Source organism: Centroberyx gerrardi, chromosome 1 (assembly GCF_048128805.1).
Source record: "Centroberyx gerrardi isolate f3 chromosome 1, fCenGer3.hap1.cur.20231027, whole genome shotgun sequence".
Classification (NCBI taxonomy): domain Eukaryota; kingdom Metazoa; phylum Chordata; class Actinopteri; order Beryciformes; family Berycidae; genus Centroberyx; species Centroberyx gerrardi.
The window spans coordinates 14,952,510-14,968,944 of NC_135997.1; the positions used below are offsets into that span (position 1 = coordinate 14,952,510).

The window sequence follows — 16,435 nt, forward strand, 5'->3', positions numbered from 1 at the left end:
TGAGGGAGAACGGAGGGAAAGAAAGAGAGACAAAGGAGAGGGGTATGAGACTTCAGCAGAACCTTGTTTATCCTTGAAAATGATAACTGATAACCATGTAGAGATCTTACCATGCCAACTGCATCCTGGTCAAATGGGCTCCACTCGACATTCTCTGGATAGTGCGCTAGAACTTTGGATTTAAAGGTTCTCCGCAGTGGACTCTGCTCAAAATTCTCACCTGAAAGAGAAACAGATAGAGCGAGACAAAAAGGAGGAAAAGGGTCAGCACAGGAAACCAAATACAAACAGAGGAGCACAGGGACACTGAAGTCTTATCAGAAGCAGGCTTGAGGTGCCAGGCACACCTCCAGAGGAAAGAGCAAGTCAGCATTTTCATCTTGAGAGGAAGACTGTATTGCATCATATAAAGCTGTCATCTGCATCCTGTTCTAGACAATTATGAATCACAACCACAATAAAATAGTCAAACAGATGGCAGCTAATATTCCAAAGTTTTAAGTGGATGGTTATATCAAAGCAAAAAGAGCAACCTAATGTTAAACAAGCCTAAGAAAAGATCAGCTTTAAGGATCTTAACGTGAATGCTTCCTGCGACAGCTTTAATGGCAATACAAAGCAACTCACAAAATAATCAATCGAAAAAAAGCACAAATTGAGTTGATTGGAACCCAGCGTGAAGCAGAAGTGATGCACACACCAAGGCAGTACTGAAAAGTCATTCAGAGTGAAGGGGGAGAGTAAACATTGACCAAGCAACACCAGTGCAGGCAGCACTGGGTGTGTGTGAGTGTGTGTGTGTATGAGAAACAGAAGCAGTGATTGTCAAACATTGGCTTATTGTTCAGTTGCTGCTGAGGGATGTGAGGGAGAGGGAGGAAAGGGGGCAAGAGAAAACAGGAGGAGAGAAATCAGGAGGGCGCAAAAACAGAAAGGGCAGTCCCCACACCTGTGCAGAATAGAACTGTGAAAACTCAGAATTTGAAACAACAAAAGAGGGCTGCTGTGAAAGAACGGTGTGTTGGGTTAAAGGTTAAAGGATAAAAGCTGAGCTCAGGTTAAGGGGGGGGACGAGTGTGTAGGGGGGGGTGGGGGGGGGGGTTACCTTCATTTGCACTCGCCAACTTTCCTCTGGCCCCATCTCTGAATTTAGTAGCCTCTATATACTGGCATAAAGCTACACAACAAATGAAACAAAAGTATTAATAAAAGCTTGGTTCTGGGTGGGTAGCGCATCACTTCTCAATATGTGCGATGCATACACAGCCTGACATTCTGCTCCCAAAGATCTGTTCTGGGAGAAAGTTGCATACAGACAGAGAAGATATAACTGTGTCTCTGTCAGGTGGGTATGCTAATTCAAGCCAGCTGGTGGGGTTATGATAGAAGAATACTGTGTTGCTGTGTAATTCCCCCTCTCTTCTGGAGATCAAGTTAATCCATATTTCTCTGGTATGGATTCTCACCACATACACACCAGAAAAGAACCAGTATTGTCAAAAATGCATAAAATCAGTTGGATGACCAGAAGAAGTTCAGTGTTGGTGATGGAAGATGGCTTCATTTAGGCTATGAGCATAAAGCTTTAGCAATCCCTTTCTTGCAATATTTCTTTCTCATCAGAAAATCTTCCCTAGAGGTAAGTATAGCACAAGTAATTTACAAAGGGATAATGTGACAGTTCAACAGACATTTAACATTGTTCCTTTTTAATCTTACGCTAAGAAAGCGGATCGAACATTAATTCAAGATGTGGCAAATTGGTGAAATATGTGTGTCCTTTCAGTAGACAGTCATGGGTTTGGCTGGAGAGAATGGCTGCTTTTATACTAAAGACAGACTGGCCCTGGGGTTGACTGAGTTAGATTATCTAACATTTTACATAAAAAACCTTTCTGCTAGACTGTGCCTTTTGCTTTCCTCCCCATCCATGCCATTATCTTATGCACCAGTGAAACAGACACACATTCATGCAGCATGATAAAGCCAAATGTGAACTGTGTGACATACTGCATAACATCTACTCTTTTCTACCAGATCTGAAACTGTCTGATCTGAAACTAGGCCTTTCTCTAATGGACTTTTGAGGGACCATGTTGTTTGGGCTGTGGATTATCTTTCTATTTAAACTGCACTTACAGTAATATGACTCAGTGATGACACACAGAGAGAGAAGTCAGGATGACTCTTGCAAGTCTCTTCCCTGATGACTGAATTAATTATCTGTGTTGTGCTTGTTTGAACGTCATTTATTCTTAATCTTGGAAAGCATTTACAGTGGAGTCTAGTCAAGCTTTTGAGGGTGATGAGTGAAAGTTCTCTAGTCAGTCAGGTCAGAGTTGACATTATTTGACCACAAATATGACAATGATACAAAATCCCCTTCATTTCACAGGCTTATCCTTCTCCAACCCAACAGTCAGTCAGTAGGTGTTGAGTTTAACAACATGCAAGTCTGCTTGTGTACATTAGTCTCAGAGGACAGTGAAGCAAACCACAACAGGGGCATAAAATCTTTAAGGATTAAATGCCTTAATCTGCTCGTTACTTTCATATCCAAACTGCCCACAGGGCAGAAACTAGGCCAGGACAATGGGCAAGAGAGAGAGAGTCATGATTAGTCAGCAGTATGGTGACATTTACACAAACCAAACCCACAATATACTGTAAGTGACAATACTACATGACAGGAAAAGGTTTGGATTCATGAAAATGTACTCTTCTCTGTATTTGTACAGCCCTAATCCAACATACATGCCCAGACCGCTCCATAAGGGGAAACCCCCATAAGAAGACAAATCCGAACTTGGGGGGTCCTATGTCTGGCTTCTCGAAGAAAATGTCTACATTTCTGAGTGAAAGTAGCATCTCTGTAATCTCTGTAAGTCTTTCAAATGTCCTGGTTTTGTGAATGCAGCATTACATTTTTGAAACACCAGAAGAGCCTTCTGACTGCTCCCACACCGTGGCACACAAACACACTTCTTTTGTGATTTAGTGAGTTATCACTGATGAAGAATGCAGACAGTGTTTTTTTTTTGCGTCGCTTGAGTGTTTTTGTGTGGCTAGCATGGCAACTCAATCAGTACTATTTTCATAAAATTCCTACTTAGAGCTAGCCTCCTAAATGGGAAATACAGTCACTGATTGCGTACCTGCCTTTATATTGGTGTCAGGGAAAGCAACTACTTGGACGTTTTCTCCAGACCTACAAAGAGGCAACATTTTTTAATTAAATAGGCATGGTTAGCAAGCAAAAACAAGGAATTTGCGAATGTTAACATTGGCGCTTTATAGGTCTGGGACCAACAGGCAAAGACATTATTAGGCTCCTTGATATTTTTGATATTAGTTTTAGTGGCATATTTACCATTTTATATTTCTCCATGTGTTATTTTTGAGTGGATGTGTGGCCTGTGTGCACTGAAATGTGTTTACTTCTATGCTGGTCTGCACAAAGCAAATTTACTTTTACTTTTGTTGACAATGAAAAACTTACATTCTATTCTATTAATATTTACTTCTGAGGAAAATCAAATTTCAGGTATGTGTGAAGCAGTGGCCTCCGCTGATGAGTAGATTTGTCTCCTTTTTGCTGTATTTGCTGTGACCACAGCATGGTAAGTGATAAGCGGCATGATGAAACAGTAAGAGGGTATTTATCTGTAGTGGTGGTGAGTTGGGTAGATGACAACGGGGTTATGATTGTACAGTAAATCAGTAAAGGAGAGGAAATACTGTATGTGTTATGCATGTACAGCATTATGCAAAAAGGGAAAAATTATTTAATCTGGAATTGATAGCAATGACATGCCAAATGTCTTAGGTGCTGATAAGTACAATTCAGGCTACAGACAAAATAAAACTTACGACAAACAAGTATTTTATATAATTATAAACATCAACCATAGAACCAGATTAGCCCTGCCAACACTATAGGCTCACCTTGTCTTGTTGTCCTTAGGAAGCACTGTGAAGCATTACGACTGTGGTAGGCTGAATTTGAGTTCAGACAGTACAGAATATCAACCAGAGAGGGTTGAAATGGGACATAACTTGTATGAATAGACCAATATTCTTGTGTCTGTAGCCTCAGTTATTTCCCTTTTAAAGTCATCAGAATTGAATATTTCATGGCTACAGTTATGGTGATGTACAATTTGCATAAATTACACCCACAGCCTGCACACAGCAGGCCTCTGTGCTGCCACAGGAAAGCATTTTGAAAATAATGAGCTAATTATGACAGAAAATTTACGTATAAAAGATGCTCTTCAGACATGTAAAATAAAGGAAGTTCTTTACCAAATTAAGAAAATATCACCATGTTTCTAAAGCCTAAATCAGTATGACTTCACTATATTATGTGTGAAAATGTAGCCTAAAGTTCTCTCTATGGGGTCAATTTGATGGGGATCAGGAAAAGCAATCACACTCACTTAACAAGTCAGCTCAACAATACTGTCCACGATTATTTCTCTGCCCGAACACAGACCACTATGTGTACGGCAGCGTATTGATGTCACAGTGGCAGAAAAATATAGGCTCAGTATCTCGTTATAACGAGAAAAGTTTCTCGTTATAACGAGATCTTTTTCTCGTTATAACAAGATATTTTTAAGTTATAATGACATCTTTTCTCGTTATTACGACATACCAACTTATTTCATTATAACAAGAAACGTTTCTCGTTATAATGACATACCAACATATCTCGTTATAACGAGAAACTTTTGTCGTTATAACGAGATATCAACTTTTGTCGTTATAACGAGATATTGATTGTGTCTGAGTCAGGATGAGTTGAGTTGACTGTATTAGCCAGCTGGCTGCAGTGCTGAGCATTGTGAAATGTTTGTGCAGTTTATTGTTGATGCAGTGTGGAGCTTGTACCATCCAGCATCCCATTATATGTTGTAGACTTAACACCATACTGATTTCTTGTATGACTGTGAGTGTAAGAGATTACTGTGTGTGTGTGTGTGTGTGTGTGTGTGTGTGCGTGCGTGTACGTGTGCGTGCTCGCTCATATGTGTTTATGGTATGGATCCATGTAACAAGAAGCCCCTCTGTCTGATTGTTGCTGAGTTGTTGAGTTAAATCATGTAAACGAGCCATTCTCAATTTTTCCGATGTCCATAGGCTGTTTTCTCATTAGGCTATAGATCTTTTTCTCATTATAATATTTGAAAGTTTCTTGGTATCTCGTTAGAACGAGAAACGTTTCTCGTTCTAACGAGATATGTTGGTATCTCATTATAACGAGAAACATTTCTCGTTATAATGAGATAAGTTGGTATGTCGTAATAATGAGAAAAGATGTCATTATAACGTGAAAATATCTTGTTATAACAAGATACTGAGACTATTTTTCTTCCCCACTGTGGCATCAATACGCTGCCGTACTATGTGTACACACAGATGTCTGACTTCTTCTTTTCCATGGCTGACTGGACAAAACGTCATTACATGAGGAGAAATGGGTTAGTCAGATAAAGGAGCATTAACAGTGTATACTGGCAGCTTTTCTTCTTCATACACCATTGACTGTAATAGGCCTATTTCATGGCTTGGTCTATTACAGTTAGCCAGGTTATGCACTAGAACAGGGAGAGGCAACCAAGTATAGAGTATGGAGGTTTTCATTCCAACTAAACACTACAGCAGATGATTTCACATCTTGTAAGCACATTTTCAACCAGAGAGAAGGAACTATCAATGAAATCACCTGGTGTAGTGTTTGGTTGGAATGAAAACCTGAAAACTCTCAGTCTTTTAATCATGGCACATGGTTGCCCATCCCTGCACTAGAGATGAAACATTTTCTTGATTTGTCTGTTGATTGTGATGCCATGAGAGCGTGGACGGGTGGCAACGGGAGCAGTGCGTCACCGAGCTCCAGCTCCTCTCTGTCTCCCTCATCCTGTGTGCCAGGGACCACCTACAGCTCTGCCCCCTCCTGTGCTCAGCCCATACTCCATCACACCCACCATGGCCCACTAGGCTCAGAAATAATGGGATGGCTTAACAGGGGAGAGGAAAGAGGGATGTACCTCTCCCATCAGAACGCTCAACTCGTCTGAAGCATCGATTGCCCACAGCAAAAAGTGTTAAGGACATTGCTAACATATCAAAATAGCTCAGCAGCAAAAACATGAACACTTATTCACCCAGAGATGCCGGCGCTGACAAAACACGAAAGCTCACTCTTAGCTTAAACTCACAGCCTTCAGAGCTTATACTCCCAATAGAGACAATGTGTGTTTTTCTCTATCGGATAAACCTTCACATTGAATTTTTCTTCACTTGTCTCAGTGTGGGGAAAACGTTTCTACAATGGCACTTAAGTTAACTGAAAAATGGCATACTATACTAACTATATTACTACGAATATTGCTAGCATTCCTCATTCAAATCAGTGGATAATGCACACAACTTAGCTTGTTAGCTTGCTGCTGCCAGAAGTACAATCAAGCATACTTCTGTGATCCTGTGCTGCAAGTTCCAGCCTATATCATGTCAATATCTTTAGCAAAATCATGAAGTAGTGGACAAAAAGGCATGGAATCTCACACCGGTCTGATGTTGCAGGAGGGCCTGATGACCTCAGTTCACAAAACATCTGTTACCAGCCACAGGATTGGACTGCAGAAAAGAGAAACCTATAGCACGGAGCAGATATTGTCTTGCAGACAGGAATGTGCAGGTTTAATTGCTCTGCCTCGATGGGAAAGTATGCAAGCTTCACCATTCACGAGGGGCTGAGCAAATCTATCTCTGTTGATTGACAGCCACTAGTAAAGTCTCTTATGCAAACAGAGAAGACCAGAACTGAGCAATTACTCTCCTCACCTCTGACCCAAGTCCAGCAGAGGGAGAGAACTGTGTCCCCGCAGGAGATGTAACTTTATCATCACAGGTAGGGAAATGAAAATCAGAAGGTGGGAGATCCCTCCTACCTACTGACAAAATTCCACTCTGCACACAGTACATATCAAATATTAATCAGCTGCTACCATTTAACACTGAGCATGGTACAAGTAAGCAGCAAAACCATGAGGGGTTTCAGAGAAACAAAATACAAATACACTGCAGGAAGCATTAAGTGTTAGCGAGTATGATATGAGGTATGATATTACAATATAAGCCAACAATGCATTTTATAGATTAGAGAGTGAAAACTGCCTTTCAGCTTACCATACTGAGTGGTTAGCTAGTTGAATGAAGATTGCTGGGTAAAGGTTTAGCCTACTTAGTTATATATATAATCAAATTCTATGAGCCACAGAAGAGGACAGAGAGAAAATGAACCCAATTGCGTTTACATTGCCCTCTTTCTCAAAAGAAGATTTCAATCATTTCCTGTTCCACTACAGCTCTGATTAGTATCTAGTCTAGTTTCCTCACATATTCATCTCCTTCTTTAGAACTCAACCTATTATGAATGTGTTTTGTGATGTGATGCCTAGTTCAAAATCACGACAAAAAAAAGACCATTAATGATCATGATCAAGCTGATCATTGGCTGATTCTGATTGTGGTCTGTTATCAAACACCAGGTAATGAGTTTTAGCCCATTATTTATTTACAATACAGTGATGTTTGAAAATTACAAGGTACTTTTCCATCCAGTTTTCAATAAATGCTATAAATCAATAAACCATTTCTCTGAGCAAGTCCCACAAATGAAAAGGGAGCGCTTCATGTTCACAGTACATAAATGAAATGAAACCAAAGTAAATTGGCTCTGTCGGATGTCTGAGGTCAGCTTGTTTTAGGGGGCTTGAGTTCATGTGGAGTGTTCACAGTTATGCAATAACGGTGACTAATTGGTCTCAGTTCACTTAAATGTGTGGAAACTCCACATGGTTATATTTTTCATTTTGAAATTTGCTGGGGTTTATTTCTCCATGAGACCTTACAGACAATAAGAGACATGGATCAGTTGTGACACAACGTCTGTAAGGGAACCAAATCATTCCCTAAAATCTAAATAACAGAAGGGACTCTGCTAAAGGTTTTTGTGACTAAAGGGGTAACTTTTCTGTCTGCACAATTCGCTCAAGAAGAGCTCCTCTGTTGCGTCGCAGCATTACTTCACTTTCCCTGTCAAACACAGTGAGGCACAAATCATGTGACCCAACATGAACTCACTTCCACTGTGACTGTGAAGTGGAAATGGATCTGCCCCATTTGCTTTTCAATAGAAGCGGTGGGATGCTCTCTCCCTCCTGGCAGACTGCCTTCCTCAGCACAGCACAGCAGAGATGGACAGGCAGACTGAAAGGTAATAAGGGACTCTGACTGCATCGTCAGTTTCATAAAAATACTAGTTGCTTTTTTGCCGTGCAGCAGCCTGAACCCTCTTTAAAAGACTGCCGTCCTGATTCCAGTCAGCAGAAGGATGTGAGCCCCAGGGAGCTGAGAGTAGAAAGCTCTATTACTCAGAGACAAACTCCTGTTAGGAGGTCTGGGATGGAACGCTAGCCTCGCCTCGTTTTTCTATGAGAACTTTTTAATATCAGTTAGCCCAGCCAATGTAGTCAATGTGAAGTTTATGTTTGGGTATTGAGAAAAGAATTAAAGTTGAGCTATTGGATACTGGGTATGGAAGTTTTGATGAAGAGGCGCCATCTGACCCACTGTAGCAGAAATTTTTGGCAATGTGAATGACAACCTAGAACAACTACAGCAAGCTGTCACTTCCTCCCCCGATAGAGCCAGTGTTATCTGTCAAACAAAGTATTATCTGTCAAACAATTCTGAGTTTTGTTTTTGTTTTTTTCAAATAATGAAACTGGAGCATTCCTTTCAAAGATAAATTGTGTTTAAAACCTTGAATCCTCAAGGCCTCAGTGATTGACAGCTGCTCATTTCACAAATGATACCACACTGATACAAAACTTTATCTTGACTCAGATTAATGTCAAGTAGCCTATTGTATAAATCATAATCAATTGTATAAATCAATTGTATAAATCATATTAATCCTTTATGAAAGCCATTATAAAAAGGTAAAAATCTGAGTCAGCTACTGGTGAATTATATTTTAATTTCTAATTTGGCCTGTGTAGGTGAACATGATTAGGCCTAGTAATACAGCCACAGCCGGTATATTCACAACCTGTCTCTTTGGAACATGGATGTATTAATGGCAAAACTACCTCTATTCCAAAAAACAACGCACAACATTAACATATGATGCAAGACACTGACATAGTGCAAGCTATAAGAAGCCTACATTTGTCTGAGGCTCAGCTTTCAAATCACAAGATCAGGAAGTCCTGCGGCACCTGTATTGCTCAATGGTTCACTCACGCAAATCAACTTCCTTAAATTCAGCAATGATTTTAAATTCACAGCATGGGAGAAATGGCACTTTCATGTCTTCTAAAAGTTATTTGCCTGGCCCAAACTTTAGGCTATACTATTAAAGTAAAAATATTGTTAAAATATGACTGCCTTATTCAAATCCACAGCATCACCAACTTGCTCTTTATTTGGTCTTAATTGGTCATATTACACAACGTCTTTGACTGGCCACCACCTTTCAAAAGATCCTAACTCTGCTACAATAAATAGAGGAAATTATGTTAGTGAATTGGCCGCTACCTCTAATTTGTATGGCTTAGTGTACAAGCCATGACTATGTGTGCAAAAGAAAACATCACATCAGGGCCAGGATTTTCTTGACTGACTTAAGATAACTTTGAGTATCATGATCAAGATACACTGCACCTTCAAAGGACTGTGAAATTTCCAAAGCATCTTCAAAGCGCATCCAATTTTTCACTATGTTTTAAAGGTTTAAAACACTGACAGGAGGTCCTTAACAGGCCCATAAATTATCCACCATGAGTGAAAATATGAGTCCAAGCTCACAATATGCGTTTATAGCCAGCTTTCACAGTGAACCATTCATCCTCATTTGTTTGCTGAGAAGGATTAGGGGAGAGAGGGTGCCTGGGAAATTCAAAAGGATGTTTAGCATTTGAATAAGTGTAGCCTGTGTGCGTGTGTACTTATGTCCCTCAGCTCCCTGCTTTCCAGTGTCGCCTGTGAGGCTGCCAGTGACAGCAGCATGGCAAGGGAGGGAGGTCATACATATGCTAATCAGGTCTTTACCCTGCTTCCAAATACTGTGCTTAAAGAAGGTTTTGGTCATTCAGTTTCTGATGATTGTGTCTGACTACATGAATCAGCATTGTACCATATTAAAAAAACATCAATCTAAAACAATTATGGCACTGGAGAAAAACTGGAGAGAGAATAGCAATGATGTTCAAAGTGAGCAAGGCTCCGCTGTTGTTTCTGTTCTACGTGATGAAGACCTACAGTAGCTTCTGCATCCTGTTCACTAATTCATGATGTTTTTGTTTACGATACCAACTTGATTATTCTCTTTATTTACAGCTGAAGCAAACATTGGTTTAGGAAAACCTCAAAATGGTTCCAACTAAATAAACTATTCCTGTATATAAAGAAATAGCCTGAAAAAAGCAGGAAATTAGTTTCATCAACCAGCTTGCTGAATAATATTGAAACTTTGAGCTAGAAAAATCCATTTCACCTTGTAAAGTTTCTTGGTATCATCAGTAAAATCAACATCATCATTGGGCGTGTCTTTCTTTTACCATAGTTATAGTCTGATTTACCCAAATTGCAATTACTACAATATTGCCTGGGCATCCACATTTGTATAAGTAGGCCTATACCATAAGTATACCTTATACCACTATGTCTAGCTCACATGATCGTATGTAACCTATAAAAACAAAATTTCCAAACAATTTCCGTTCCTCAACTCAAACTGAAACATCAGTCAATACCGGCAAGCCCCTAACCTCCTTCTACAGTAAACAGCAAAAGATTGTAGTAAATAGCACAGGATAAGTCACGCATGACCACAGAACCTATGCAGGGTTTCCACCAGTTAGATTTTCAGCCAAGACACAAACGTCAACTAAGGAGGTCTATGACATGGCCAGTGGCAGATTTATTGCACCTAGATAACAGAAAGGCAAAATATTCCAGTTGGCACTCCATTAATGCTATGTTAAAATTTTAAAGCCAATTTGAGAACATTACAGTATAGCTAATTAGAGCTCTCCGTCTGACAATGACACAATGCCACATTAGTAATGCAAGTTGCTTTTTAGTTATTTTAACAATCAATATCTTAGACAGATGCGGAGGCAAATTAGTCCAGATGGCCCAGTTGGCTTGTAATACACTTAATAAACTGTAAACCCTACAAAACCCTGCAAAGCTCAAGGCTCAATGAGAGTATCCCCAAGCCAGCTGCATGCATTCACACCACCGAGCTATATCGTCACGACCGTAGAGCACACACTACAGTTTCAAGTATGCTGAGCACATGACGGAAGTAGTCTTCTCAGTTTGGTCAGCTAGAGCAGCCTGCGCTCTATTGTCTGAGTGTGTGTGAACACCTAAATACCTAAAAGGAAGTTTAAGAGGAGATAACTCATCTAACCATTCTCTCAGCTACAACAGCAGCTTCACAGGGCCTCGCTGCCTCGTAAGTCACATTAAACCACTGGGGGAGGAGACAGAAAAGCCCGAGACCGGGGCAACGGGAGCTTAGACACAGTTATTCGCAACAGGCTTAAGGCTAGGTCACATTAGACGATTTGTACATTGATTGTAAGCCCGACTGAACCAATCCGACCGTCTGGGGGAGTCTGGATTGGGACGTGCCTGCATCAATCCAAGTATGCAGAAACAAATTAAGTGAAAGAAGTCTCATACAAAATTCTCAATCATCAATGTTATCCTTGTCATCATGTCGCTTCAAAAAATATTTGTAATGTAAATTTGTATCTGTAAACTGTATCTTCTGTACCATGAAGCAAAAACTGATAGAACTCCTATTTTGTAACTGTATTACAGTGAACTGCTCTGGAGGGGAAAACATTTTTGAATGACAAAATCGACTATTGTGTGATCCCTCATCCTCATGTGTGTGACGACCCATCTTTGCCCCCATCGCCTTGTGTGCACAGCTTCCCGATGGGACGGCAAGCATTTACTCAAGACCAATCATTTAGTGTGAATTGCCCTCCCTGGGCAAGATTTGAACAGTCTTGTAGACTGACAGCAGCTTTACAGGACGAGTCCCATGAAGACCAGGCAGGATTCTGCTGAAGGAATTTTCTATACACTCATACATGGCCCGAAACATTTTAGGAGATTTAGGTTTCAACCACTCAAACAAGTAACTAGTGGGTGATGTACAAGTGGACAACAGCAGTACTAGTTGGAAGGGCTTGGACTTGCTGGAACAAAGCACTAAATTTCCATGGTTCATCAAAAAAAAATTGGAATAAACAATGTTATGAACATTATGTTTGCTTTTGTAGTCTTCTTATTTACACTGATTACCTCTCTTTGGAGTAGTGAGAGTTGTAGTGTAAACTATAAACCATCATTTATTAGGCACGGGATATTGTTTATCCGATGTCTTGGATGACGAACGAGATAACATTTGAATGTGAATGCAGTAGCAAGTACGGCACTTGACTTACAAAAACAAATATGTTGGCTGACCTGTTTGGTCTCTTCAGGAGGATTTGTTGAGGGAAAGACCAGACCTTCAGGTGCAGTCCCAACAACACAATCAAATCTATGTTCTTAAAAACCTAAAAGCTATTATTCATGACTCACACCCGTCCCTGCTGTTATCTTAGGTCTTTCACCCCTGAAGGTCACAGAGACTCAAGAGTATTAATAATTACATCACCTTTACCAAGTGGAATGACCCTTGGGAAAACCTATAATGATCAGACAACCACAGTAACTCCAGTATCCCCCTTTTTCTTGCACTGACCATTCAGACCTAAATTCAACACCTAATTTAATCTGTCACTTGCAGGAAGAGAGAACAAAATCAAATACATCTTATTTGAAAACAATCTGCAAGCATTAGGTCCATTACTACATTTTAGTCTTTTAAATGTGGAAATACACTATTAAATATATGTGCTGAATGGGTGTTATGCTGCAGTGTCTAAACACACAAAATGTAGGTCCTAATAATAGACTTATGGTTTGACTGTCATTTGATTGGCGTAATTAATATACATGCAAATAAGGAGGATTTGTGTGAAAAGAAAAAAATACAGATGGATGGTGAATCTTTTGTGAGTGGAAAGAATATTTTTCACAAAATATTTTTTTTGTTACGAACTCTATCATCATGTTTCTGGGTGTCATAATAAGGAAAAAAATAACCAGGCTGGGCAAGCTTAGGGCATCAATTTTTTACATGAAGTAAGACAAATCATGAATTGCCAAACTTACAATGAGTTGCCATATCTTCAACAAGGGCAAATTTGTGTCCCGATGTAAATGTAGTTGAGAACAAATGGATGTCAGATCTAAGATTAAGCGCCTGAAATGGCCGTTGTATTTACATCAGATTAATTACAAGTTAATTGCTTCATCACAACATTTCTATATATCTAAATCACAATGTCTATTCAAAATCAAAAATATTATGTACAACAAAAATATATTTCTACCAAGAAGGAATATGGAATGACAGAAAAACACAAGTGCTGCTACTTTCATCCCTGCTCTCCCCGAAAAAAATACCGACTGACAGCTTGGAGCCGTTATGACAACGAACATTACACTTCTTCTGTTGTACAATTAACGTTTTATTAACCATTATCCATGGAAGATATGGGGTGTCAGTATTATGGCCCTAGTTGTACCATCAACCTACACCAAGGCCTGAATTAACACTAAGAAAAGTGTTGCACATGTAGAATATTTTATACTGTGCCACACCAAAATGACTAATTTTGGTATCAAGAGTGCAAAATGTGGAGCGAATTTATGGACTGTTTAATTTAAAATCCATGTCAGTGGGTTTTAAGAAACATAACAAGCCAGTAATCTCCTCGACTCTCGACGAGCAGTAGAAACAAATCGGCTGGAAAAAGATGGACTAACGTTGGGCCTGTGTGCGCTGTGTATGGGATTTAGTACTTCACATGTATATGAACAAATGCAAGACACACACATTTAATGTAAACACTGAACAATAACGTTGACCCCTAGTTAATACCCCTTCCTTACATGCTATAGCATCAGCTCGACATTAACCGATACTGCTAATGTGCTTACCGGACAGTTCGTCGGGTTCCAGCCCGCTTTCGGTGTCGAGTCCGCAGATCACGAAATAATCTGCGAACCGGCAGGAACCGGAGCTGAAGCCGGTGGTCATTTTGAGACTGGTCCGGTGGCACCCTTATCCCTGCGCTCCCGACGGGGAGCATATTAGAGGATCTCGAAGAAGTGATTTCGCTCAGCCATCACGGATGCTACGATACTGCGAAGCTTGAAAATCCTATCCTCCGATACTAAGCAAGCCAGAATGAAAAAATATATACATCCGGTCAGAATTTTCAAAATAAAAGCCTTATCTACGAACGTTGCAACGTGTTCGGTTTTTCGGGTATGTTGCAACGTTTTTTTGACATTTATTTTTCACTTCTTGTTTATTCTAATTATTCCACTGTGTAAAATCATGTGATTTTGATGTTGTGTAAACCCTGATAATACGCCACATACTTGTTTTTTTCCCCCTTGACGTGACCAATTTTCTGCTTTATTTAGAAGGAGGATCGCTTAACTTCCGGGTTTACTCTAGCTATCTCTGTTTGACTTGACGCATCTATGAAAATCAGAGTATTGCAGTCGAAATGCATTGTGGTCCTTCAGCAGCACTACAGCTGTTTTCATCTGCCTTAAATCTCCACACAGCTCTGGACAACACTGAGCATGTGCAAGCGCCTTACAGAGATTACGTTATGCCTTTAACTCTTCAGCACCCAACATACAGTTCATGTTTACTGTGAATTATTGTGAATATTAGTGGGATAGCTGCCTATTACCTGCCTATTCTATTCTATTCTATTCTATTCTATGCAGCCCTTTGTATTACCCCATTATTATTATTATAGAAAATGTGAGTGTCATTCAGGTTGGCAGAGGTTGATATCCCTCATATCCCTCAACATAAATGTACAGTATAATTTGGGGTATGAGTGCAGTACAAAAATTTGAACTTCAATTTTTTATTTTATTTTTTCCAAAAGCTTTCTTCTACTTTTTGAGCAGATCATGCAATACTATTTTGTCAACATTCTTAGCAATAGTATTTATAGCACTGACTAGAACGTACAACATGTGAAATGTACACAGAGAATTTACACCTTTGCTTTCTGACGGGTTCTCGTCTCTATGTTCATATATATTAGAATCACAACTATTATGAAAGTTTGCTGAGCACAGAAATTTAATAATTGTATTTCACTCACACACTAATGTTCACATGGGCTCTAGATCAACAAATAATGCTGGGCAGATGATTGTGAATCAACTAATGTTTGTGAGCTCCTCATAAAAATGAACCCTAACTATTTTAAACTTACCTCCAAGGTCTGAATTTTCCAGTACAAGCAGTTTTATTTACACAAAATATGTTTGTTGGTGTCTAAGGGCAACATCACTTGGTTATATGGTCAGTATGTCGAAAAACATCAATATGGGCTAATCATTTAACTGGGTTTATAGTGGGATAATCACATTTAATTGCTGAAATGATTGCTTTAGATTAGTAATCTTTTAAAACAGGGGCAGGTAGCAGCTAAAACAAAACATCTGATAACCCTATAGACTATCTTGTAACCATACACTAAGAAATTGTCACAAACATCTTAGTGTGGTCAGTTAATTCCATGTTCAGATTTTAGTTTGAGGATATATTTCAAGTTTATTTGGAATTTTATTTATTTATTATTTTATTTGTAAATGCATTGTGTAAGGCATCGATATTACAATGTACAGTATGTTAAATGTATCTGTGTCATGGTTGTGTTATGTTATCTAGCAGTCGTTTTACAGCATCACCACCAGGCGGCACTGCACCCTCGCTTTTAGTTTGTGAACCTGGACAAGTATTCATAAACTTCAAAGTTCCTGGTCAAATAAACATAATGATAAGATATCTAACTCACCTCGGAAACTGTCTGGGTTATGGTGAAGAATGTTCTTTTTACATGTTTCCATCCACAGCTATAGTAATAGTAACCTAATGTAATATTTATAATGATAGTAATTTACTACATGTTCTCTGGTTCCCTGAAGTCCCAAACGACCACCAGTCTCTTGTTTTTGTCTTAATCAGGTAATCAGAAAACTGAACCTGATCTGATTGCCTACATGTTTTTACAGTATGTCACGACTGTCCTCTTGTCATGGAATCAGTCTCCTCTGAGGGCCACATCCCAAAATTCAGAAATCACATCCGCTTTCCTCCATGATCTCATCCTACCCTGCATGACTAGGAAACCAGTGTTTGTGCTACCATGTTGCCTGTTGTCCTGACTGTAAGGGAGACAAGAGA

General features: G+C 39.5%; 1 protein-coding gene across 2 annotated transcripts in view; it reads right to left on the minus strand.

Moving 5' to 3' along the window:
* dennd5a (DENN/MADD domain containing 5A) overlaps positions 1-14,328 on the minus strand; it is a 36,803-nt gene extending 22,475 nt beyond the window's left edge. For both annotated transcript variants that reach the window (XM_071912183.2, XM_071912179.2), the window contains exons 1-3: positions 14,152-14,328; positions 1,106-1,177; positions 111-220 (exon numbers count right to left, since the gene is read on the minus strand). In XM_071912183.2, coding sequence (XP_071768284.1) covers positions 111-220; positions 1,106-1,177; positions 14,152-14,251 — 282 coding nt within the window. In that variant the 5' untranslated portion in view covers positions 14,252-14,328. The remainder of the gene's footprint in view (positions 1-110; positions 221-1,105; positions 1,178-14,151) is intronic.
* Positions 14,329-16,435: the final 2,107 nt, after the last annotated feature.